General features: G+C 32.2%; 1 protein-coding gene across 2 annotated transcripts; it reads right to left on the reverse strand.

The window, feature by feature from the left end:
- Nucleotides 1-494: 494 nt before the first annotated feature.
- LOC114079864 (leucine-rich repeat protein SHOC-2-like) lies at nt 495-25614 on the reverse strand. 2 transcript variants are annotated; one of them, XM_027921316.3, is made up of 8 exons: nt 24912-25614; nt 21436-21573; nt 12988-13118; nt 6789-6977; nt 3909-4031; nt 2355-2492; nt 1932-2049; nt 495-703 (listed from the first exon to the last, which is right to left on the reverse strand). In XM_027921316.3, the coding sequence occupies exons 1-8, from the start codon at nt 25612-25614 to the stop codon at nt 495-497; spliced, it is 1749 nt and encodes a 582-aa protein (XP_027777117.3). The 2 variants fall into 2 exon arrangements, with proteins under 2 accessions (XP_027777117.3, XP_027777119.3); XM_027921318.3 differs by lacking the exon at nt 21436-21573.
- Between the last annotated feature and the right edge of the window lie 701 nt (nt 25615-26315).

Below are 26315 nucleotides of genomic sequence, written 5' to 3' on the forward strand. Positions count from 1 at the left end.
AGAGTTTGTATACAATGCACATGAGTCCTATTTTGCTATTTCAGCACTGTAAACAATATATAAAAAATTAAATCTCAAATTGCAAAAGAAGTTAAAGAAAAATTCAGCTGATATAACAATTAGTAATAGGAAAATGTATTAATAATTCACAAAAAACAGTTTACCCATTATTTTTCCTAAGAGAATCATATATAACTATTCTGTCACTTGAATTTAATAACTTCATAATTTTTTGGCAATTTTTTAAGCAAACTGACACATCAGAATACAAAACAGAAAAATATCAATTTCAGCAAAGAAAAATTATAAGTCTTTTCTACAAAAGACTTATAAAGATCTAAATGGCTATAATTCCTCTATCTATTTGCAGAAACACATAATGGAATCTTTATAAATCTGCCATGTATATCAATATCTACATAAATATATACAGATATAGATATGACACATTAATGGCAAATGATTTGAACAGTGTGGGGGATCAGCAGAGCTTATCAGACAATGGCATGATATGTACCCCGCATTTTTAAGAACTGAATGATGAAAGACGGTCCCCTAGCAACAATCTGAGGTGGAAGGTAACTGAGTGGACAGTTCTCAATACTCATGGTTGTAAGCTTGCTGCAGAGAGCCAGCTCAAAAGGAAGGCTATGTAGGTTAGGGTTGTCATTCAAATACAGTTCTTCAAGGTTTTCCAGTGTACCTGTTTTATTTTTAAAATCAATAATTAAAAAAAATAGTCACTATACAAAGGTGCAAGTGGGAATTAATATATAATACATATTTCCCACTCTTCTCTCCATTTTAAGACACTTAGAACCATCAGTCTCAAACTTCACTACATATACAACTTATCTGGGGAGATTTTCTAAAACCCTGATGACCAGGTCACACTCCATAACAATTTACTCAGAACCTCTTCTTTTATGCCTGGTTTTTTTGAAAATGCTCCAACTCTAGAGATCTTTTTGAGACAGTTTGGCATTCATGTGTGTGTTGGTGTGTGTGTGTTTGATATAGATCTTTCATGAAGAAAGTTACCACATATTTGGTAGGTAAATCAAAATAAATTCATGTAGTCTTTCAAAAAGTTTCCTTACACGATTATGGTTATTTTACACATAAGAAGTTCCAGTCTTCCAGCAAGAGTTTGTGTAGATTATTCAAAGACATAAAACTAAAAAGTGAGAGATTCAGATTTTAAATTGCTAAAAATCTCCAAAACCATTGTTTTTGTTGTTGTTGTTGTTGAACCTTTGTTTTTTATATATTTATATGTGGTTCTGAGGATCAAATCCAGTGCCTGACACATGCTAGGCAAGTGCTCTGCCACTGAGCCACAATCCCAGCTCCCCAAAAACATTCTTAATTACTAATCCAATATTGTTTTAAGCACATTATAGATGGCAGAACAGTATACATAGAATTATTAATTTAAGAACTCACAGTTATTTACTATGTGACCTTAACTAACTCTGTGTAAAACAGTATTACAACCTTCACTTATAAAATTAAAGGTGGTCATAATTATATGAGATAATGGATATAAAAAGATTTAGCAAAATTCTAAAATGCACCCAAATATTAATATTAATCAAATATTATTATTGAGCCTAAATCCCAACAATAATAATTTGTTTCAATTCTGTGTGATTTTTCAAATTTAGCAAAAACAGAAAATAATTCTTTTAAATTAAGATTTCATAAAACACACCTTTTTGGAAATATAAATATACCATACTATATTCAAAAATACAATATTAATCACAATACCCCATGGGGAAACAATCAAAGCACCCACTAACATTAAGTATCAGTACTCCATAAAAAAAACTCACAAGGCTAATATAACCTCAGCTTACAAAAACAGATTTATCTGAAATACTGTGTGAATATACAACAGTAGAGTTAATAATACATAGGGTTCCTACCAATTTCCTTAGGAAGATGATTAAGCAGGTTATCTCCAAGGCTTAGATGTGTGAGATTGGTAAGGTAACCAATGCTTCTGGGAAGAATGGTCAACTGGTTGTTTGTCAAGACTAAATTCTAAAAAAAAATAACAATTAAAAAGTTATATACACATTTCCTACAACTATATAAATTTAAAATGATACTTCCACAAAAAAATAAAATAACAGGGAAATTAAATCAGATGAGTAAGTTACAGGATCTTCTTTCAAAAATTATCATTTGCTAGAAATATAAAAGGAGATTATGTGAACTTAAAACTCAGCCCTAATCCTATAATAGAAAAATCTATCTGGTCCAAGAATTATAAAATGGTGAAGAATTAGAAAGATGAATTACAAAAACTCCAATCATATGCTTATAAAGCCCCTGACATGATTTACCTGTAAATCTTTAAGATAACCAATTTCATTTGGCAAGGATTCTAATTTGTTCTCCTCTATATCCAACTCTCTTAACTTCTTAAGGTTTCCAAGACCTTGGGGAAGCTTCTTTAGAAGATTGTTTGATAATATTAGAACCTACAGAGAAACAATTGACAGTTTGATAAAACATGATATGGAAAAAAAAAAAAAAATATATATATATATATGTGTGTGTGTGTGTGTGTGTGTGTGTGTGTGTATTTCATTTTTATACCGGACATATATATGACAACTGTGTGGCTTAAAAATTTATAAGCAATGATAATTTTCCAAACAGTAAGTATTAGGATAGGTAACATTTGATTAAATTACATAAAATATTTAATTTACTACTCTAAAAATTTTCAAACCCAGTAGAGTTATTGGAAATAATCTTTTAATGTCAAAATTAAACTAAAAATTTGACTATAACTAAATGATAAAAAATTTAAAAACATTAAATTTTTCATGAATATCATATATTAATCTATCTGATACTGAAAAGTTGCAAATGTCTATGAAACCACCTGTTGTAAACAATCACTTAAGGAAGGTCACAACTGACAATCCACGGTATTTATAATTTGTGGTATTTACTACATTCCAGGCATTCTAAAAAAATAAAATTGGGGGAGGGAGGAAGATGTCCTTGTTTTCTAATAAATTATAAACTACCAGAGGAGTAGGAGTCAGTAATGCAATGGGGTTTTGAAACAAGCACTAAGAAGAAAGGTGTTCAGAGACTTCTAGCTCATTTTATATCTTCTTATTTCACCCATGCTTTCAATCACACAATACTATTTCATCTTACCAAATTAAATAAACAAGATTTAAAAAAAACATGATATAGGAAAAATTTTTAAAAGTTGAAGTACTATTAGTAAGCTTTACTCATCAAAAAGATGAAAACTTTAGGGACTCAGGCAAAAGTGATTATCCCTGACTAAGAAGGTGAAAATAAGATGGATATTTATTTATGTGAATGAATTTTTAAAGAAAAAAGAGGATGAGAAGAGTTAGATGCTGGAAACAACTGGAATAAACATACAGACCTGAAAACATGCTAGATTTCCAACAAATAGCAGGTGAGTGATTTAGGATGGAAATTAGGTCAACATCATACAGTAAAAGGTTCTAAATGCCTGTCTCATGTATCCATAATTATTATGGTAAACAAGATATGGTTTTTAAAAAGAATTCAGAAAAATGGCCTAAGGATGCTGAATTTTAATACCCCTTCCTTCAAAGTTATATTAGAGCATTCAAACCTACCACCTTTTAGTGGGCAATGGTAATACTGAACCTAGACTAACTCATTTTCAGTAGTATTAAATATTAATGATTAGTATTCAGAAGTATTGAGTCTAGACTAATTGATCCAATCCTGCATCATCCTAACAAGGTCATATGTTTAAGAGAGTTCTTATTATCATCACTTTTAATTAAGATCTTCAAAGAGAAATCACTTATTTTATATAAGTAGATAACTGAGAAAGAGACTGAGAAGTTTAACATGCTCACTAATACACTCACCTGAAGAGAAACAAGACCAGATAAATCCTCAGGGATCATTCTTAGCTGATTATTGGCTAAATTCAATTCTATCATGATGGTCCAAGTTCCAAAGTCCAATGGAAGTAATGTTAACTGATTGTCCTGGCAAAGACAAAATGCAGCATTTCATGTGGAACCATTAAAACAAAGCTACATGTGTACAGTCTTTTGGAAAAAAATCTTAAACCTTATTCCCCTTCTCTATATCTAAATCAGGGATTTACAACCAGCAACTAAAGCATCGATTTTGCAAGATTTTTGCATAGTACAGAGCTTTTGCTTTGAAGTTAAAAAGGAAGTTTGTTTCCTATGTGAATATGAGTAATGGAAATATAAAAATACTACACAGAGAAACCACTTCAGAGTTCAAAGATAATAGTCATAAATTTGATGTTTTATTTCACAATAATGTTTAGAAACCATTGGACAAAATGTGGGTGCTCAAATTGAGATATGAACACCACATAAGACGATACATGGCCGAAAAGGAAACCCAGGCGAGCTCAGGAATGGAAGAGATGCTGAGCAGAAAAAAAGAGGAAAGGGATGGGGATATGGCTCAGTTGGTAGATGGCTTGCCTCCCAAGCACAAGCCCCTGGGTTTGATCCCTAGCACACACACACCCTCTAAAAAGAGGAAGACAGAATTCATTCATCACTAAATAATAAAAACATGATGGAGTGCTATGATATTAATTAAGCATTTTAAATTACCTTTTCCCTGCTCTTACATGTTCACTTTTTTATATTTTGGATTGAATCCAGGGGCACTTAACTACTAACCCACATCCCCAGCTATTTTTTTTTTAAATTTTATTTAGAGACAGGTCTCACTGCATTGCTTAGGGCCTCAGTAAGTTGTTCAATCTTCCTATATCAGCCCCCTAACCTGCTAGAATTACAGGTGTGTGCTACCATGCCCATCAGATTCAACCCTAAATAAACTATTACAATGGTAACGGAAGGAAGAGGGTGATATCCCCCTTGTCCCAGTTGGGTATCAATGTGTCAAGATGTTAACCAATTGGTCATGGATTTCCTTTACATTTTTTTAAAAAAAATATTTTAGTTGTTAATGGACCTTTGTTATTTAATTTATTTATATGTGGTGCTGAGAACCAAACCCAGTGCCTCCCACATTAGGCAAGTGCTCTAACACTGGGCCACAAACTCAGTCCCATCTTTTATGTTCTTTTGTTAGTGTATATTTCTAATTTTTTTCTGCAACATTTATGGATCCTTGTGTCTTTTTACACAAAATCATCAATATAAGAAATCCCAATCAGTGAATATATATTTAAAAATCCAGTTTATATTTTCTAAATTGAAATTTATTATTTATTAAAAATATTTAATATTATCTATCCATGCCCAGACTACCAATAGGTACAGTATGATAAAGTATTTTTATTAAGAAATATTTACTATAGGTGCTTATATGAGGAAGAATACAATAAGCTTCATTTTGATTTTTTTCAAGAGAAAGTTTTGTGTAACCTTTACAAGTTTGAATAGAAATTTAGGAAAAGTGCTATAAAGTGTTTTACTAAAAACAACAATCCTTTCCAAGCTAACATACTGTAATAATGTCAAACTCATAAAAGTGCATAATCAAATATAAAAACTAATTAATATTGGGATCACTATGTTCTAAATCTATTATTACAAAATGAATACACAGAATTAATCTTATTTACCACTACATTACTGTTACTGCATATATTAATTATGTAACTATATTAAAATTTTTGTTTGTAATAGGATTTTGAATTTATACTACTTCAGTAATTATGTGCTTCCAAATTACCATAAAAGATACATACTATATTTATGACAAAGTATAGACAGAGTCAAGAAATTGTAAATTTAAATTATAAAGAACAATAATGTGTGACTGGCTCATCAAAGACAGAAAGATATTGAATAATATAATATAAAGAACCCTCTACCTAGATTAAAAAAATGTAGGAAGCTGAATTCCTGCCTCAGCCATGAAATAGCTGTATGGACAAATAGACTGTTTTCTCTGTGTAGAAAGTTTACTAAAAATTAAATCACTGGACTAGATAAATCACCATTTCTTCACCTCTTTCACAATAAACTATTACAAATGTGAGATCCTTTCACTGGACAGTATAGAGATAAGAAATAAAAAGAACTGCAGATCAGAATTACTTATGGGTGGTCTTTAAAGAGATACATTTTAGAAAACACTGACTATATATGTACACATAAATACCTAAGTATTTACTGTATTTAATCATACTCTAAACAGCTTTAAACTGTATGTATGCAAATAATTTTTTATATGCTGTGACTTCCTAATTCTTAATAAACTAAGAATATTGTAACTGGTATTTAATATTCTTCTAAATCTGAGCATCAATTTTGGTGGCTCTGCAGTATTCCACTTTAAAAATTTAAATCCCTAAGAGTAATAATAATTTGGTACCTTTAAAACTGTTCTGCAATAAATATACCTACAAATATACTTTAATAAATCCTCATGATTAATTTTTGAGGACAAAATCCTAGGGTATTATACACAATTCTGAAATACTTTTTATCTGATAAAAACTGCCCCCAAGGGGCTGGGGTTGTGGCTCAGTTGTAGAGTGCTTGCCTAACATATGTGAGTCATTGAGTTTGATTATCAGCACCACATATAAATATATAAAATAAAGGCCCACTGACAACTAAATATCTCCCCCCACTCTGTATGTGTGTGTGTGTGTGTGTGTGTGTCCCCTAAGTAGACTTCATCAACAAAGTAAAATGACACATAACCCACATCATTAGAGACAGTAGAATATCAATGCATTCGTAATTCCTCCTTTCCTCCTGATACAAAAAGTTTACCTTCATATTTAGTTTTCTTAATGCTTTTGCTCTAGAGAAAATTCCATATGGGATTTTATTGATTTGATTGTGTTCCATGTTGAGGGAACAGATGGTGAAAAACTGAGCTGGACCACCCACTGGATATGACTGGAAGTAATTTCTAGCCAAGTTCAAATTGTTCAGTTTCACAAGACTGCATAAAAGGCTCTGTTAAAAAAACCAAGCATAAATCTAAATTAGAACTGAAAAAAACTTCATTTTAATAGAACAGCAAATTCCAAACACAAATGCTTCAAGGCCTTGCAGGTAAGGATCTACAGAAACAGGTTAGGCTGGTTCTGTGACACTTCCTCCAGATAGTCAATGCTCAATTCCAGCAAGCTGTTGTCTTGCCTCGTGGAAATTGTGAAGTCAGTGCACTCAGATTTTTCAGATTTCACAATAAATCAGGAATTTTTTCCATTTTTTTGAATTTTTGGCTTTAGTTTATTTAAATCACTCTATAATATAAAGTACACATTGGTGACTGAGAAGTATCTCAAGATGGCTAGTTTGAGAGTGCTATGCCACTTACTGTAACAAACCCTATATAGGTTTTAGTTATATAACTATATAAATTAGTAGTAACATTAACATTAGTATTAAGATTAAGCTGGAGTTTTAGCTCAGTAGTAGAATACTTGCCTTGCACACATAAGACCTTGAGTTTGATCCTCAGCAGCATGTAAAAATAAATAAAAATAAATAGTAAAAAAATTCACATAATTCCTGTCACAGTATAAACCATTATTCAATAATTTAATGGTTCTTTAGGAATACTAAATTGAGAAGCTGATTATACTTTTTGATATACTATAACACATTCCTTTTTATATGGTAAAATTTGAAGGAATACAAGTACCTATTAAGCAAGTACTTACTAAACACGTAAACTCATATGTTCCTACTTTAGTTTCCCACTACATAAATAAACTGCTAAGTGTGTAAATATAAAGAAATCTCTGCCTTTAAGAACATTAAACATTTTTAGAGATATAAAGCACAGATAGGAAGCACTTAGAAAATAATGCACAATTGGTATATCATCAATAATAAATTACACAGAATAGGTGCTCATTATTTAGGCTGGATCAAGGAAGAGCAACATTAGTAGCCCCTGGAAGGGTGTTAGAAATTGAGATTCTAGGCTGACTCCCACAGAATTAATATGCATTACAACAAACTACTCTGTTGACTTGCATACCAATCTTTAAGAAATACTGTTTGTTATTGGTTATTCAAATAGTTTTGAATCAGTCTTGCCTTATCATTTAATAGCTTGTGATTTGGAGCAAACCATTTTTCTTTCTTCTTTTCTCTCTTTCTTTATTTTCTAGTACTGGGGATTGAACCCAGGGTTCCTCCACCTATGAACTATATCCTTGGCATTTTTCTTTGAAATTATCTTAGAGTTTCACTAAGTTGCCCAGGCTAGCCTTGAACTTGTGATCCTGCTTCAGCCTTCCGAGTAGCTGGGATTGCAGGTGTGCACCACTATTCCTGTTTGGGTAAACTGTTGTATTAATACTTGGTTTATTCACTTTTGAAATGATAATGCCTTACTTTATGGGTTGTAGTGAAGACAACGGAGACAAAATACACAAACAGTTTTACCATACCAACATGTAATAACTGCTAGAATTTTAGAACCCCTATTTAATTCCAAAGTAAAGAAGAAATACTAGAATACCTAGAAATGCAGAAAATAGACTGCAATGAAATTTTGAAAGATCAAAAAAGAAATCAGAATTCAGAACAGGAAAAAAAACCAATCTAGATTAAGTAAAAATATAAGCAAAAAGAAACAAAGCCCACTGAGAGTATGTGGGTTTAAAATACTATTCAAAATTCAGCTGTTGGTCCTCCATGAAGGCATGGTACCTGAGATGTCAGTTATGGCAATATAAAAGGAAGGAAGAAAATAACCATAGAATTGAAAGTGAATTATCTATTTAATAAATATTTTATTTTCACACTAAACATTAAAAATCTATCCTTAGCATCTATTTTTGCACACAGACAAAATGTGAGCACAAGAACAGTGCTTAAGAAAACCTTATATGACAATTCAAGAAAAATGTCTTTAATCTGCTTTATCACAAACAAGTTTTATTGAGACTCATTGCAAAAATGTTATTCTTAAACTGACAAACTGCTGAACTGATATTCTTCTATGACAAAATATTGATATTTTATTATACTAAGAGTACAAGAAGACTTCTCTTCAACACATTTAAAAAAATGTTTTGTAGTTATAGATGGATAGAATGCCTTTATTTTATTTATTTTATTTTTATATGGTACTTAGGATCGAACCCAATGCCTCACACATGCTAGGAGGCAAGTGCTCTTCCACTGAGCTACAGCCCCAACCCTCTTCCATGCATTACTTATATCACACTGTGAAACATAGGTGTTTATCTTTCCTTTACAGTCACATATATCTGGATTCCTATCATAGGTCTTCTACTCATCAACTTTGCCAACTTTGGTAAATTGATTAGATAATATCTCTCCCATATTTTCAAAAAAATGTTTATGGTAACAAATCTGACTAAAATAAAACCATCTGTCTTTTCCCCCTATCTATTCAATAAGAATATTCCCAACAAATCATAGGAAGATACTGAATATAAAATAATACATGTAGAGCTCCTAGCTTCATGTCTTGAGCATATGTGCTTAAAGTTATAGTTTCATTTCCTTATGTGTATTTAATCTTGCTAAGTGAAATATGCTAGTCTCAAAAATTAAAGGGTCTAATGTTTTTTCTCTCATATGAGAAAGCTAAAGCAAAATAAGGAAATGAAGGAAGAGATGATTAGTTTCATAAAATAAAGGAAAGATCAGTAGATTAGAAGGAGACTGAGAGGGTGAATGGAGGGAAGGGAAAGGGGTATGCAAAGCAATTTTAAAGTCATGCTATATACATACATAAACATAACATAAGCTATTTCAATTTTATGTATAAGTAGAAAGAACCACTCAAAAGTGAACACGTACATGAGCAAAAGAAAATCACTAGCATACAGGAAGGAAAATGGGGGAAGGGGCATGGGATGTAAAGGGGAGGAGCCTGAACTAAAATCGAGTTCCATGCACGTATGAGTTTGTCAAAAGTAGCCCAAGTACAGCGTATAATTGTAATGGGGCAATGCGTGTGCATGCACACACACACACACACACACATATATATATATATATATATATATATATATATATATATATATATATACACACACACACACACACACACACACACACACACATATATAAGCTTCCCCTGACAATAAAACTGGGGCAATCTATACACACACATTTAAATAGAATATCCACTTTTTGAATTTTGATATAGACCCAGTCTTTATACTTATGTATATGGATATATATTAAAACCAGTCATTCTTAATTAAGCTCACAAACCATGTCCAAATATAATCTCAAAAACAACTAGTCAATGTGCTAATTACTTACCCTCTTATGGATACAAGTCATTCATTAGCAAGAGGGGTGACATTAAACAAAAGAACCACATACATTTTGATCATGTGTAAATTACTATGATCAAAGACAAAAATCCAGATATTCTGGTTCTCAGAGCTGTATCTGATATCTGTGGATTTACTCCTTATCCCATTCAACCTGCTGCCAGCAGAAGTACTCTTTTGTCATAGGTAAGAGACTGTTATATTAGTCTTAATGAACTGATGCAGTCTAGAAACTGCAATTGTGGGAAACTCATTTCCTCTCCACCCACCAATACTACAGATTGAACCCAGGGGCACTCTTACCACTGAGCTAAAATCTCAGCCCTTTTTATTTTTTTTTTAATTTTGAGATAAGATATCATTAAATTGCCCATGCTGGCCTTAGGCATGCCATCTTCCTGCCTCAGTCTCTGGAGTAGTTAAAAACAAGCACCACTTTGCCTGGTTGAAATTCATCTTTCAACCCTGGCCAAGTGTTTCATGAAAATTCAGATACACAAATTTACTCTGTGTGTGTGTGTGTGTGTGTGTGTGTGTGTGTCTACATTTTTAATCATTAGGGAAGAAAAAAAATTGCAAAAGATCTATCAATTATTAAGTCTACATTCCATTCTTTTCTTAGAATATTATGCTTGAATAAACATAAGCAAACATTTATGAGTAAAATTCCCTTTCATTGTTGAGAAACACAGTTTAAAAGAGTGTTATATTATACCCAATTACTACCAACACAAAATAAACAAAAATGATTTAATATATACAAACAAGCCAAGTTAAAAGTAACATTTATGTAACAAAATGAAATTAAACCTGTCTCCCTCTGTACAAAATGAAATTAAACCTCTCTCTCCCCCTCTGTACAAAACTCAAATCAAAGTGGATTGAAAACTTAGGCCTTAGAATAGAGACCCTCATCTTACTAGAAGAAAAAGAAGGCCCTAGTCTTCACCATGTTGACCAAGGATCTGACTTCCTTAACAAGACCCCTAAAGTGCAAGAAGTAAAAGCAAGAATCACTGAATGAGATAGACTCAAACTAAAACATGTCTTCTCAGCAAAAGAAACAATTAATAATATAAAGAGAGATCCTAGCGATTGGGAAAATATCTTTACCGTGTGCATGTACAATAAAGCATTAATGTCAAAAAACTTACACACAAAAAAATAACCCAATCAATAAAAGGTCTAAGACACTTCTCAAAAGAAATACAATCAAAAAATATATGACAAAATGTTCAACATCTCTAGCAATTATAGAAAGGCAAATCAAAACTACTTTAAGATTTCATTTCACTCCAGTCAGATCGACAATGATCAAGAATAAAGGCAAGAAGATATGGCAAAGAGACAGTGAAAAATGAACACTCATACATTGCTGGAGTGACTGTAAATTGGTGCAACTACTATGGAAAGCAGATGGAGATTCCTAAGAAAACTTGAAATAGAACCACCATTTGACCCAGCTATAGAACTCTTTGGTTTATACTCAAAGTATTTAAAATTAGCATCCTACAGTGACACAGCCATGTCAATGTTTATAGCAGTTCAATTCACAATAGCTAAACTGTGGAACCAATCTAGGTGTCTTTCAATAGATGAATGGCTAAATCAAATGTACAATGGAATATTACTCAGCCCTAAAGAAGAATGAAATTATGGCATTTTCCAGTAAATGAATGGAACTTTAGAACATCATGATAAGCAAAATAAGCCAATCCCCAAACACCAAAGGCCAAATGTTTTCTCTGATATGTTGATGGTAATTCAAAATAATGAGGGGGCACTAGAAAAAGTGCGTTAGTTCACCTTAGATCAGGTAGATGGGAGTAAAGAGAGGGGAGGCGAGGGGAGATAGGAAGGACGACACCAACATCACTGCCTTATGCACACATATGTCTCTATTCCTGATGGGATTCTGTAACACGTAAAATCAGGCCGTGGCTGTGGCTCTGTGGCAGAGCCCTTGCCTGGCACATGTGAGGCCCTGGGTTCAATCCTCAGCACCACAGAAAATAAATAAACAAAAATAAAAGTACTGTGCCAGTCACATGGAAAAATCAGTAAGATGATGAATCATACCTACCTGTGTACATAAAAGTGCACAAATGCATTCTACTGTCATGGAAAACTAATTATTTTTTTTCAAAAATGAAAAAGTAATGTTTAAAAATTAAAGATTTTGGTGATTCTAATATACAAAATACTTTTAATATTACTGCATTGATAAGGGTGATAATTTGTGTCACATTAGAGTTGCAGCTAACATTAATTTTAATAACAAGTAGTATGTTCTATCAAGGTAGTTCTTGCCATTTATCATCTTTCTACAGTACATTTGTATAAGGAACTGAGCAGGATAGATGAGATTTTAAACCAGCCATACAGCTTTTTCTTAATATTTTTACTGCCATTGCCCAAAATGACATAAGAATGATTTACACAGTGCTAAGGGAACTATAGAACACTAATTTTCCTTCTGATTTTTACCTTATTTATATTAAAAAAGCTTCTGTGTATCCTTTCTTTCCTCTTTTGAATTCTATTTTAGTGGTAGCTATATAGGATGCTTGTTATTTAAACAATTTCAGTCACCAAATTATGTCCCCAGCTATAAAGATTGATTAGTTTTCCCTAAATTATCTTGAAGGCTTATTTCAATCCAGTCATGTTTTCTCTCATACAATTCTTACCTCTGGTAAAGCAGAAATGTTATTGTTCTCCAAATTTAAGTCTTCAAGTGCACTGCAGTTTGCTAGTGATCTGGGTATTGCTGACAGTCTATTGTATCTCAGACCAAGACGATACAAATGAGACAGGTTGCCTGGAAATATAAAATGAACCTCTTTACTGTCACAGGCTATCCACTGGATTACAAGATTCTTATCTTCTAGAACCAAGGAACTTGTATAAGAAAAATAATCAAATATGCAGTTATACTTTGTTAAGTGTCCTATTGAAAATTATTGTCATCTTTTAACAACTTAATCTTCAGAACCAACTTGTGACAAGAAGTTACACAGATTGGGCATCTCTAATGTGAAAATCTGAAGTTCTCCAAGATCAATAACTTTCTGAGCACCATACAAAAATACATTTACATTAATGAAATCTAAGCAAATCCTGCTTAAGAACATATTAGCCACTAATGAGTACATTAAAAATAGCGTTTTATTTTCCAGGTATTTCTAGTTTTATCGTCAGTACGAGAATACACATGAGCTACACAGATGGATATAACAACATCTACTATCATAAAAGATTCAAATCAAATTAAACTTACCAAATAACATATATAAGAAAAAAAGTTCCTTTGATATAACTGTTGCTGTGACATTACTACATAGGGTAGGTTAAAATGTCAGATGTTGCCTTTACTTTTAAATTTTCTTTTCCAATGTTAGAAGACATAGAAATGATTGTCTGGTCTCTAGGTCACACTTATGTTTTTAGTGACAAATACTTGTGGGCTTTCAATTTTCAGAACCTTCTAGTATCTGTCCATTTCTTTCTTTTTGGTTTGCTCATTTTTTAAAAATTGTTGTATGATAAACTTTCTTTTTGATGTTTATAATGCTTGCATAAATGGATGATAGCATACATTAAGTTGATGGCATAAATTCCAAATTAAGCCTTGGAACTTAAGAGGACAGTCATTATGCTTCATAACCTTCTTTCACTCATTCATTGGTTTCTTTCCCTCTTGCTGAAGAAAGTTACATAAAAATGATTAATTGGTACAGTTTTACTTTCTATATTTATAAAAATTAGTCATTGACAGTAATAAAAAATCTCATGAGTCTATACTATAAATCTAGTCAACTATACTGCAGAAAAGCGGCAATCATCTCAGTTCTTCCCAGTATAACTATTGTTAGGCTCATGCGCATCACTTTCCTTCAACAGGGTTGGTAAACTGAGCCCAAAAGTATTCTAGTTCCAATTAAGTAATATTCCAACAGGAATAAAATAGTATATAAAAATCAAGATTAAAAATTACCATTTAGGAAATATTAAGTGTGTTTTGTCTTTAATGTATCTTCTCAATTAACTAAGGAAATCCATTAGCATCTTTTTTATGACACTCTGGTAAACTGCATCCATTTTGAAGGGGAGAAGGGAATGGAGGCCTTGGGTGACTTTTCAACGCTCCAGGGAAGTTAGTGGTTAGTCATACAGGCAAAATATTTACTTCAAGACAGCAGTTGTGTATGTATTATTTTCATAATCTGTTATACTTTTGAAGTGCTAAGCTAGCAGAAAGGGGAAAGGAACAGAATCAAAAGATACACTTCTATTAAGTTTGTGAATACTGTTCAGGTGTATCATTCTTCTCCAAGAGATGACAGGGAGAATCGCAAAAGTCAATTAAGACTGCTGATATGTATAACAGATCATGATTCAAATGTTCAGATTTTCACCAAAACTCAGGCTTCTGCTACATGATACAGGAGATAGGAATGATGGAAAAAAAGAGAAAAAAAATTATTTTAATAAACACTGTAAATGAGAAATAACTGTGATTCATGAAATTTTGAAAACATAGTACTTATTAACTTCCTTTACTCAAAATAGGAATGGTACTATATTTGCTGACCACTAGCAAATCATATAAAATAATGGCAATATTTTTCTTTGTCTTTATTGATCTTTAAAATATTACCTGACCTTGAAGAAAACGTTATACATGAAGCCATGTGTTTTTGATATGTCATCTGAATTACAAGATATTTATAATGAAGATAAATGTTTTCATATTCATAATATAAATTAAAATCAGAAGAATCACTTCTAGTAAAAAATGAAACATAGAATGATTAAGGAAACCAAGACAGAGAAGGATACATAAAGAAGTTACTTTGTGTCAAAGGAAGTGAACCCAAAGGACCCTCGTCCTACTTTCTGGGAGATTTTACCATCTAGCCCCATCTACATTCTCTCTGTGGGCCAAAACCTTTCTTTTAGTGCTCTGATTGCACCACCCACTTAGTAGTCAATAAGGATACAAATACATGCTCAAAAATACAAAACAAGAAAATATTGCTAAAATGTTAGAATGGATAGGGTCAACTGCTGACCAAGCCCCATGTATCCATTTGATGAACTGTATGAATAAGAAAATAATATCAATGTTTAGGAGAAAGGAGGCCTAAGCAGAGATACAATAAATATAAAGACCCTGAGGCTAGAATTTGTTTGATAAGCTCAAGTATCAATGGTGTATAGCATCCACAATATTCCAAGAATTATACAGTGTCAATAATTAGAAAATCCTAAAATTCCACCAAAAGATTGCTAGAGCTAACAAACAAATTTGACGAATTAGCAGGATACAAATCCAACATACAAAAATCAATGGCTTTCCTATATACCAACAATGAATCCACAGAGAAAAAAAATCATAAAACAATCTCACTCACAATAGACTTTAAAACAAAAAACAACAAAAAAACCACCAACTGACCAACCTAGCAATAAATCTAACCTCTACAATGAAAATTATAGAATATTGAAGAAATTGAAGACCCCAGAAGATGGAAAGACCTCCCATGTTCATGGATAGACAAAATATTATTAAAATGATCTTACTCCAACAAGCAGAATATAGGTTCAATACAACCCCCATCAAAATACCAATAATATTACTCATAGAACTAGAAAAAAAATTCCTAAAATTCATTTGGAATAATAGAAGATCAAGAATAGGTAAATCAATGCTTAGCCAACAAAGCAATGCTTTAGGCATCACAATAAATGACTTCAAATTGTACTACAGAACCACAGTAACAAAAACTGCATAGGACTGGCATAAAAAGAGACATAGATCAATGGTACAGAATAGAAGACACAGAGACAAACCCACAGTCATCTGATACTTCAAAAAGGTGCTAAAACATATATTAGAGAAAAAATAACCTTTTTAACACTTGGTGGTGGGAAGAATGAAACTAGACCCTTATGTCTTACCCTGCCAAAAACCAACTCAAAATGGATCAAAATCCTAAGAATTAGACCAGAAACTGCAACTCCTAGAAGAAAATACAGGGTCAACACTCCAGCTTTTAGAACAGTCAATAACTTTCTCAATAGAACCCAACAGCCTTAGGAAATAGTGCAAAGAGTTAATAAATGGGACAACATCAAATTAAAAAGCTTCTGATCAGCAAAGGCAACAATTAGGAATGTAATGAGAGAAAGAACACACCTGAGAGAGAATCACTGCTCTTCTCCTGAAATAGTGTTAATAGATAAAATAAGAACTCCAAAAACCTAACAAAATAACCCCAAATAACCCCACTAGTAAGTAGGTAAATAGATACTTCTCAAAAGAAGAAGTACAAATGGCTAACAAAGTGCATGAAAAAAAAATGTTGAACACCTTTAAAAACTAGGGAATGCAATACAAAACTACACTGACACTTGATCTCATGGCAGTCACGGGCAGGTACAGTATAGAATGCTTGTAACCCAACTGACTCCAGAGGCTGAGACAAGAAATTCACAAGTTCTTGGTCAGCCTCACTGATTTATTGAAACCCAACCTCAAAATAAAAAAGGGATTGGGGTTACAGCTCAGCAGTAAGTGCCCTTGGATTCAATTCCAAAAACAAAATAAAAAACAAAAAACACCCAACAAGAGCAAAAAATCAAAAATACAAATCATGATAAATGCTGGAGATGATGTCGAGAAAAGAAGAAACTTTTACATTGTTGGTGGGATTGCAGATTAGTACAACCACTGTGGAAATCAGTATGATGGGGCCACAAAATCTAGGCATGGAAACACCATATGACCCAGTTGTACAATTCTCATCAGTACTTTTTCTCAAAGAATTAAAGTCATTAAAGCTTTAATTTTGATCCATGTATACCCACATTTATAGGCAGCACAATTCGTAATAGCCAAACTATGGAGTCAGCTGGCTGTTCATCAACAGGTAAATGGATAAAGAAAATGTGGTATGTGTTCACAGAGGAGATTTATTCAGCCATAAAGAAGAATAAAATGTATAATTTGCAGGAAAAAAATAGATGGAATTAAGACCATTAGGTTAAGCAAAATAAGCCAAATTCAAAAGGTCCAAGGTTGTATATTTTCTCTCATCTGTGGGAGCTAGAATAAAAAAGGAAAAAGAAAAGAGATGGGGAAGAGGATCAATAAAAATCAAAGGGGAGACAGTAGAGGGTTAGACAAGGCTGTGAGAGGCCTGAGGAGCCGGGTAGTGATAACTGGCCAAATTATATTGTTATATCCTGTGCAAGGACAAATATGTTACAACAAATTCCATCATAATCTACAACTAAGATGCATCAATAAAAAATGAGGAAAGAGAAATAGAAATACACAGTGACTAAGCACCAATGAGAAGAACCTAACTTTTAAACATTTTGATTATCTTTTCTTTTGTTTCTCGTGTCTAATCTGCAGAAATAGTAAAGAAATTTTCTGCTTCTCTTTTGAAAACTAAACAAGATTTTGTATTTGATGATAAAATTTATTTTCTGAAAATGGAATTCCACTGAAGTTATCATGCTGAGATTCCACATTATTTTTCCCTTTACCATCCCAATTAGTTGGTTGTTCAAAGTAAACTTAAAGACACACATTTCAATGTAAGAACATATAACAAATTAAACATGTCATTCTGTATTCAAAAAGTATACTGAAATAAAAATTGAATGTATATGCTGAGTGGGTGCATAGCATACCAGGGACATGCATCCTTGGGGGGAAAAAAAAAAACACTAGCAGATAAAATCTAGTTTTTGAATTTCAGAAATAAAGAATAATCTTTGAGTAGCCAGGCAAATATATTGAATCATTTACAATGAAAAATACTGGACTGGCCTTGTAGTTTTGATCATTCAATTCCAAAGAACAGAAAAACTACCTCTTAGGTCTACTAAGATCCTCAAGAAAAGGAAGTCAAATACAATGATTTTAAACTCATTCAACCTGTTCAAGTAAAAAGGTCATAAACACAATAACAATAGAGACACTACTGTTCCCATAAACTATGTTTGAAATACTACAAGGATTGACTTTAACCAAAGGAAAACTGACTAAAGCAACTGTGGTAACAGTCCTGCTGATGACCATTAAGACTTAAACAAAAATGAAGATCAGGGATTGGCACAGCAGTGTACGTTACCTGTCCAGACACTATAAAAATTACAAGGAAAATAGACCCCAAAAAGCAGGAAGTAGAATAAATTCACTGATTGCCTCATCTGCACAACAGTTCATGACTGACATTTACAAAACCACAGACTCATCAAATGTAGAATAGACATTCAAATGCTCACAGAATGTTTAACAAGATAGACCTCATACTGCACCATACATTTTGAATACATTAAAAATAATTCAAGCCATACAAGGTCATGCTTTTCCCCACATGGAATAAAATTATAAATCAATAACAGAAAGAAGGAACACATGGTATATAAAAATGTGTGAGGTGCTAACTAAAGCAATCCTTAAATGGAATATCATAGCACTACATATCTTTATAAAAAAGAAGGAAGATCTAAATCAATAACCTCAATCTCCTACCATGATAAACTAGAAAAACAGCAGATAAAATTCAGAGTAAGCAGATGAAAGGGAATAATGCAGTTCAAAATGGAAATCAATGAACTAAAAATCAGAGAAATAGGAAAAAATCAATAAAACCTTGAGAGGAGCAATAAAACTTACAGTTTTGATAAAGAATATTGGGGAGGGAGAGACAAGACAATTTACCAATATCAGATTCTGTATATATTAAATATAAGAAAATGTTATAATTTTATGTCTTTAATAACAACTCAAATGCAATTAACTTATTCTTTAAAAATCACATGACCAAGTTTGCTCAAGAAGAAAATAATAACCTGAACAACCCTATAACCTTTAAACACATTGGAAATATTCTAAAAAGCATTCATATAAATAAAACCCCTGCCCTAGACATCTTCATTGGAAAACTTTATCAACAGTAAAGGATGAAATAATGCCAATTTCATATAAATTGTTCCAAAAACAAAAGAGGAACAGCATTCCCAACTTACTATATGTTGGCCAGCAGTATCTTGAGACCAAAACTAAACAAAGATGGGTTGTAAAATTTTGTATGTGAATATATTATTTATTCTAAATAAGTCAATGAATATAATTTTAAAATTAAAAGTACCCTTTTTGATAATTTTTTTGGAAAGCAATTTTAGTCTTATCTTTATTATCTGGATTTTAATCAGGTTTAAGAAATCAGCATATTTTAAAATTATATTTTATAATTTTCTTCATTGGATTACTCCAATATTCTCTATCTAGTACTTCTAGCTTTATTTCTTATAATATAATTTTTCACAGGATTTACATACATTCCCTTCTTTTTGTTCTAGATATGGAGGGAAATTATACTTTATCCTATCTATTTTTGGTGTTTGTGTTCACTATAGTATATAGCATTTTCTATTGAGTTTGATTTGGGAAGACTTGTATTTTATTCATGTTTCCTTTTTTAGTTAGTCTGATTTTGTTTTATATACAATACATATTTTCTATGCTTTTTTCTTCCAGGATCATTTCTCTTTGTTCATCATTGCCATTTCAGTTGATTTTATTTTCTTAATTTTAAGTTGTAGTTGGACACAATACCTTTATTTTATTTATTTAGTTTTATGTGGTGCTGAGGATCAAACCCAGTGCCTCGCACATGCTAGATGAGCATCCTACTACTAAGCCAAAACTCCAGCCCCTTCAATAGATTTTAAAGAAAGAAAATTAGGAAATAGTTGTTCTTGTTTCCTACTATATTGAACCATGAATATAAATCTCATATAGAAAATTTATATAAAATATTCACTATGGCTATAAGAACAATTCATTGTGTGTTACAGATGATCTTGCCTTTCAGAAAAACATTTAGAAAATGCTTTTAACCCATTACTACTTCAAATAAGAATATGATATAAAGACCCATGACAAGAATTCAGGAAAGCATGTGTTCAATGGACAGTAACTATAACTAAGTCTCAGTAAGCTTTTCTGTATAGAGTTGAGCCAAATAACTGGATTTTTAAATTATTTAACAATTTCCTTGGGAGTTAATTCAAAACATACCCTTAAAAAACTCTAAAAACCATCTTCCAAAATAATAAAAAAGAACAAAAAGAACTAAATAATAGACCATAAATAAGCAAAAGGCTGAAGAGTTTGAGAGCACTTTCCTAACCTGCAGCTCCAAGACTGTCATTCTGGCAAGAGTCAAATCTAGGGCCTGAGCAGAGTGGGACCAATCATGACTACAACCAATAATATAGGTGAATTAGAGATAAAACAGTCCTCTAAATAATCTGTAGCAAACTTTGTATTACCTAATGGACCACAAAAATATCCAGCTATGAATATGGATTGATTATAGTGATTCCATTAGGTACCTGCCACAGGCAATCAAAAATCTTTCTAGAGAAAGATAAGACAAACCTACATCTCAAAAAATACAATAGCATCTCTGAAATATTTTTAATGAAATTATATGAATATTTTGCCAAATAAACACTATAGTATTCTTATATTACACTAATAACTAAAAAGCATTATGTTTTTAAAATTACCTTTTGTGTTTGTAGAAATGTTTGGGCTTTTGGAAAACAATCTACATAAATATAGAATATTACCTTGGTAAGCTCAAACTTTTTGCAGTGTGATGTATGAAGTATTTAAAACATGTCTTTTCTTACTACTCCCTCAACACTACAAATGAGCAACCTTTAAACTATACTGGCCATGTTCAGAAAACTAAACAGCAAAGGCTTTATTTTTTAATATTGCCTACTTTAGCAAAAATGGACCTCCTCCATGTAATATGCTGAAATAACAATACCAAAAATCCATCATTTTATAATAAGCTATAAATAATAGAGTATATACATGAAACTTAACCTTCTTTTAAACCGACTGAGTTAATTTCCTAAAATTTAATTTTATTTTCCTGAAATAGAAAAAGTTTTCAAACACTGTCTTAAAATTCTTATTACTTATATAGTACTTTGATAATTTCTTTAATTTGTGTTACCAAAATGGATCAAAAATAACCCTTAAAATATCTAGGTTGCTATAAATAATCATCAATATCTTCTTTCTCCTTTCATACCTATAGTATCTGGGAGGTCTAGCAGTTCATTGTGCTGCAAGTCAAGGCTGGTTATGTGTGTGCAGTTTCCAATCTCCTTTGGAAGGTGTTCAAGTTGATTATGAGCTACATCCAGCATAATGAGGTTACATAATTCACCTGTAAATTGACCAACATAGTGATTTAATAAGCATTATTAAATAATATCTCAGGTGATACTAGGATGCAAGGGAGTATTTTTTATGATTTTGAAGCATAATTAGAAATATAATATTATTACATAGGCAACTTTTTTTTGAAAATGGAAAAATCAAAGAACATACTTGAATTGTAAGTTAAAAACCTGGTTTTCCCCAACATATTTACATTCTTTCTGAAAAATATTAAAATTGAACTCAAAATTTGAATCTATTATTTCAAAATGACATCTAATAGCATGAAAATATTGCTTGTAAAAGATTACTTTATTAATCTGTGTCATGTGGGGTTTTCTTCTTTTGTCCTAATGATTGAACTCAGGGTTTCACACCTACTAAGACCATATTTTACCACTAGCTACATCCAGGGCTCCATGTATATATATTCAAGTAGCAAATTTAACCACAAATGCTGGATGACATAGTCCAGATTTAAAAAGCTGACAAATTTAGCACAATCATATCAAATACATGTTGAGTTCAGATGGAGACATGCCTTACACCTCAAAATATACATGCTTATTATACATGCTTAATAGAGGCATATAATATGATGTTACATAAATACATAATTTTTTTAATAAATAAAAATAACTTCTCAATTTAATAGAAATTTAAAACAATAGACAATGAAGACAAAGCTGGTATGGCTATAATTTCAGACGAAGCAAACTTCAAAGCAAGGAAAATCATCTGGAATATAAAAAACATTACATAATAATAAATGAACAGAATAATCCTAAGACATAGCAATCCTTAGAGCATAAGTACTTCCTCATCTTCACTGTGTCTGTTTGGTGCTTAGTAAAAAGCATTATATTAATTGAAAGAATAAAGATAATTAAGGAAATTTTGGATACTTCTACTCTTCACTTCAGAATAAAACTTAAGATCTGTCATCATCTTTTCAAAGACATAATACCTGAAGTCCTTTCAATTCCATGATTTTTTTTAGAATTAGAAATTTAGGAATAAAAGACAAAAGTTAGGTAGCTGCAAATATGAATCATTTAATGACATAAAATATGCCAATTTAAAAAGTTATGCTCAGGGGCTGGGATTGTGGCTCAGCAGTAGAGCTCTCGCCTAGCCCGGGCTGGGTCCAGGTTCTGTTCTCAGCACCACATAAAAATAAAGGTATTGTGTTGTGTCCATCTACACTTAAAAAAGAAATATTTAAAAAAAATTTAAAGTATGTTCAATTCTCAGTAAAAATGCTGCAGGTATACTCTCAAGAACAAACTGAAGTTAAATTTAAAATCCTGTTAAATAATTCCTCATTCAACAATAGTATATTAATGTCTAGGTAATTTGATAGCAATGCTATAGAAAGAAACCCTTACAGAATGACTTGTGAATTTAAGTCAAATTTTTTAGGACTAAGTATATCACAAACACAAAACAACAATAACAAAGAAAAGCAATAATATCTCACATTTCCATACAAAAATTCAGCAGTTGGCTGAGCATGGTGGCACATGCCTGTAATACCAGTATCTCAGGAGGCTGAGACCAGAGAACAATGAGTTCAAAGCCAGCATCAGCAAGGGTGTGGCATAATGCAATTCAGTGAGACCCTGTGTCTAAATAAAATTCAAAATGTGGGGTGGGTGTATCTCACTGGTCATGCGTCCCTGACGCAATTCCTCGGAAAACAACAAAATATTCAGTATTTGTTTTTCCAAGTCTATACTTCTATCCAACAATAAGCCATAAATGCAGGTCAAATTTTCATAATATGATACTAACGGCAGTCATTCTACAATCTCATTTCTATGGGACCATATGTAATAAATCATTTCCACATAGAAATTCCTGGGAATATTTTAATACCTCTTGAGCAAACTATACTTACCTCATTCATACCATGTATTACTTGAGAAAGTCTATAACAGATAGTCTTGAGTAATCTGAAGTTAAAATTAATATTTAAGTGTCTAGACTTAAATCTAACAAAACATGTTATCTAAAAGTTTAACTTCATTTTAAAACACAGAATATTATCTTCCTGAAAAGCTCCAGAGCCTAAAATCAGAAAATTTCCTTTATCACTAACAAGATCTATACTGAATCAAGAATATATTTAATTCATCTTTGTGTATTTTGAATAAACCTTTTACAAAATAAAAGCTTCCCTTTAAAAATAAAAATATATTTTGTATTTTGATTTTTTAAAACTCTTACAAAAACCCACAAAACTGTAACTTTAATTTCACAAAATTGATGCCAATAAATTTCTATATTCAAAATAGTTCAGAAGTTTTCCCATAATTAAAAATAAAGATAATTCATTTCTTTTTTACTGACATTACACATCTATATTCATTACTTTTTTTCCTACTACCATTCTCTTAAAACATTTGCTTTACTTTCTTACTATTCAGCTTAACTATAAAAGACAAGAATGAGTGGTATAGAAATGCTAAGTGTTGGTTTACAACAGATCTCTCTTCTTCTATTTTTCTGTCCTGGATTTTTTTTGTTTGCTGTTTTGATTTCATTTTTGATACAATATGTTGCCCAGGCATATCTGGAAATCTTGGGCTCAAGCCACCTTCCATGCCACAGCCACCCAAGTAGCTGGGATTATAGGTATGTGGCACCCTGCACAGCTACTATGTTCGATTTTTTTTCTATTTTTTAATTGCATCATATTAGTGATACATTAGGATTTGTTTTGATGCAATTATAAATGCATGGAGTATGATTTGCTCAAATTCAGTATAAAATAATTGCCTTTATCCACCCCCCTCAGATCCTCTTCCCTTTCCTTTATTTATCTTTCTGCTATTTAAGTACATTAGTTGTTTTGTTTTTTTTTCAATTAATGTCTTGTGGACATACATGATGATGAGATTCACTCTAGTATAGTAATATTAGAGTTTTAAATAAAAATTTAGGTACTACCAAAATTTAAAAAAAAATGTTTTTCTATTTTCCTATGGCACTTCAGTTTCACAAAGGTATAAGATGAAGATCTTTAGAAATACACTAAGTAGAAAGTGATGTGAATTTAAAGCCTTCAGATAAAAAAGGAAAGTTAGAGAATGGGCACGTAGAGCCTTAATATATCTAGTATAAATATATTGGTGCTTTGAAAACAGATGACAACTTAACAATTAAGCAAACATCTTTCAAATTCATTTTTTTCCAATCAAAATCAGAGCTGACTGTATTTGTAACAAAGGTCTAATTACTTAGAAACAAATATTAGGAATTTTCTGATATGGAAAAGCACTCAACAGAATTATTAAGCATAACAAACAATAAAATCGATAGTAATAACCCAAATGTTCTTACCAATTTCAGCAGGTAGTTGTTTGATTTTGTTCTCTCGCATGCTAAGCGTTCTGAGTTTTGACAGGTTTTTTATGTCCTTTTCCACAGTAGTTATGCGATTAAAGCGAAGGTAGAGAGTGGTGAGAGAATCTAACCTATACACCACTGAAGGAATGTCTTTCAGTTTATTATGCCGTAAATCAAGCAACTGCAGCTTCTTCATGTTATCAAGAGAGTCAGGCAAACTGGTAAGTGAATTTTCACTTAGAGCCAGTATCATGAGATTTACTAGACAGCCCACCTCTGCTGGGAGGGACTGTAGCTTGTTACTGTATAAATAAAGTTCAGTTAATTGAGTCAAGTGTTTGATCGATGATGGCAATATGTGCATAGACCTCTTGGATAAGTCCAAACGCACTGAATTCTCTTCCAGGCACTTCTTGAGCTCTTTAGTTACTTCTGCATTACTGGATTTTTTCCCAGTCCCACGTGCAGGACTTGGCCGCTTGATCCTATTGTCAACTAAAAAAGCCACCCCTGGTTGGGCAGCACTGGAGACCCTTTTTCCATCTTTGGCATCTTTCCCTTTGGTTTTAGGTTCTTTTTCATGGCTTTCTGTCCCCAAATCTCCAGAGGCCTTTGAAGTCTTTTCTCTTTCTTTGACTGATGGCACATTCAGATCTTTCTCTTTAGAGTCTTTTTCTTTCCCTAAATTACCACTCATGGTGACTCAAGCTTGAAAAAAAATACATTAACTTTTACTTTATTTTCTAGCAATAAAATTCAACATTGAACAGAAAAACACCTTACACAATCAAACAAGTGTTGGCTTGAAAAGGTAATTAGCATGGAGTTACACCCATCTGTCACATGTCGGATCCAAAAGTACACTGTCCATTTCTGAAAACTCATTCGAACTGGTAAAATGGTGCTGGTCAATCAATGATTCATTAGAATTCCTGAAATATAATAGAGAGTATTAAATCACCTTATGTTATAATTAATATGAAGTAAACAGTCTCAGAAAAACAGTCTTTCTGTGAACTTTGCTGTGAAGAGTGGTCACAGAGAATGGGAGAACACTGTCTGGGACTAGTGTCTTACATGACCTCATGGCTGGGGCACGCCTGGTAGACAAGAATGTTTCTTTGCAGAGGTGCAGAATGCCTACCTGCTGTTGTAATGCCCTCCATGAGGAGACTCTGTGCTAGAGTTTTATCAGCCTCAAATCAGACACACAGCTCCTGGGAATAGAGGAAATCTCTTGCTAGAATACCACAGTGTTCCACCAGTTCCGCCTCTCCTGAACCTGCCCACCTAACAGTAAGTTCAGACAATAAACTTTGAGAGTTACACAAAGCTCCTAATGTTCCACACTGCAACTGTGGATTGTGGAATAGTGCATGATGTTGCTAACCCTATAAA

The sequence above is a fragment of the Marmota flaviventris genome, chromosome 14 (genome assembly GCF_047511675.1).
Source record: "Marmota flaviventris isolate mMarFla1 chromosome 14, mMarFla1.hap1, whole genome shotgun sequence".
NCBI lineage: Eukaryota > Metazoa > Chordata > Mammalia > Rodentia > Sciuridae > Marmota > Marmota flaviventris.

What these genes read in the sequence shown, in the direction of transcription:
- LOC114079864 (XM_027921316.3), bottom strand. Translation starts at nt 25,614, where the DNA reads ATGAGTGGTAATTTAGGGAAAGAAAAAGACTCTAAAGAGAAAGATCTG. An exon ending in TAAGAAAACTAAATATGAAG is followed by an intron (nt 4,032 to 6,788) that starts GTAAACTTTTTG and finishes TGTCTTTGCCAG; the next exon opens with GACAATCAGTTAACATTACT. An exon ending in GTTATCTTAAAGATTTACAG is followed by an intron (nt 2,050 to 2,354) that starts GTAAATCATGTC and finishes ATTTTTTTTTAG; the next exon opens with AATTTAGTCTTGACAAACAA.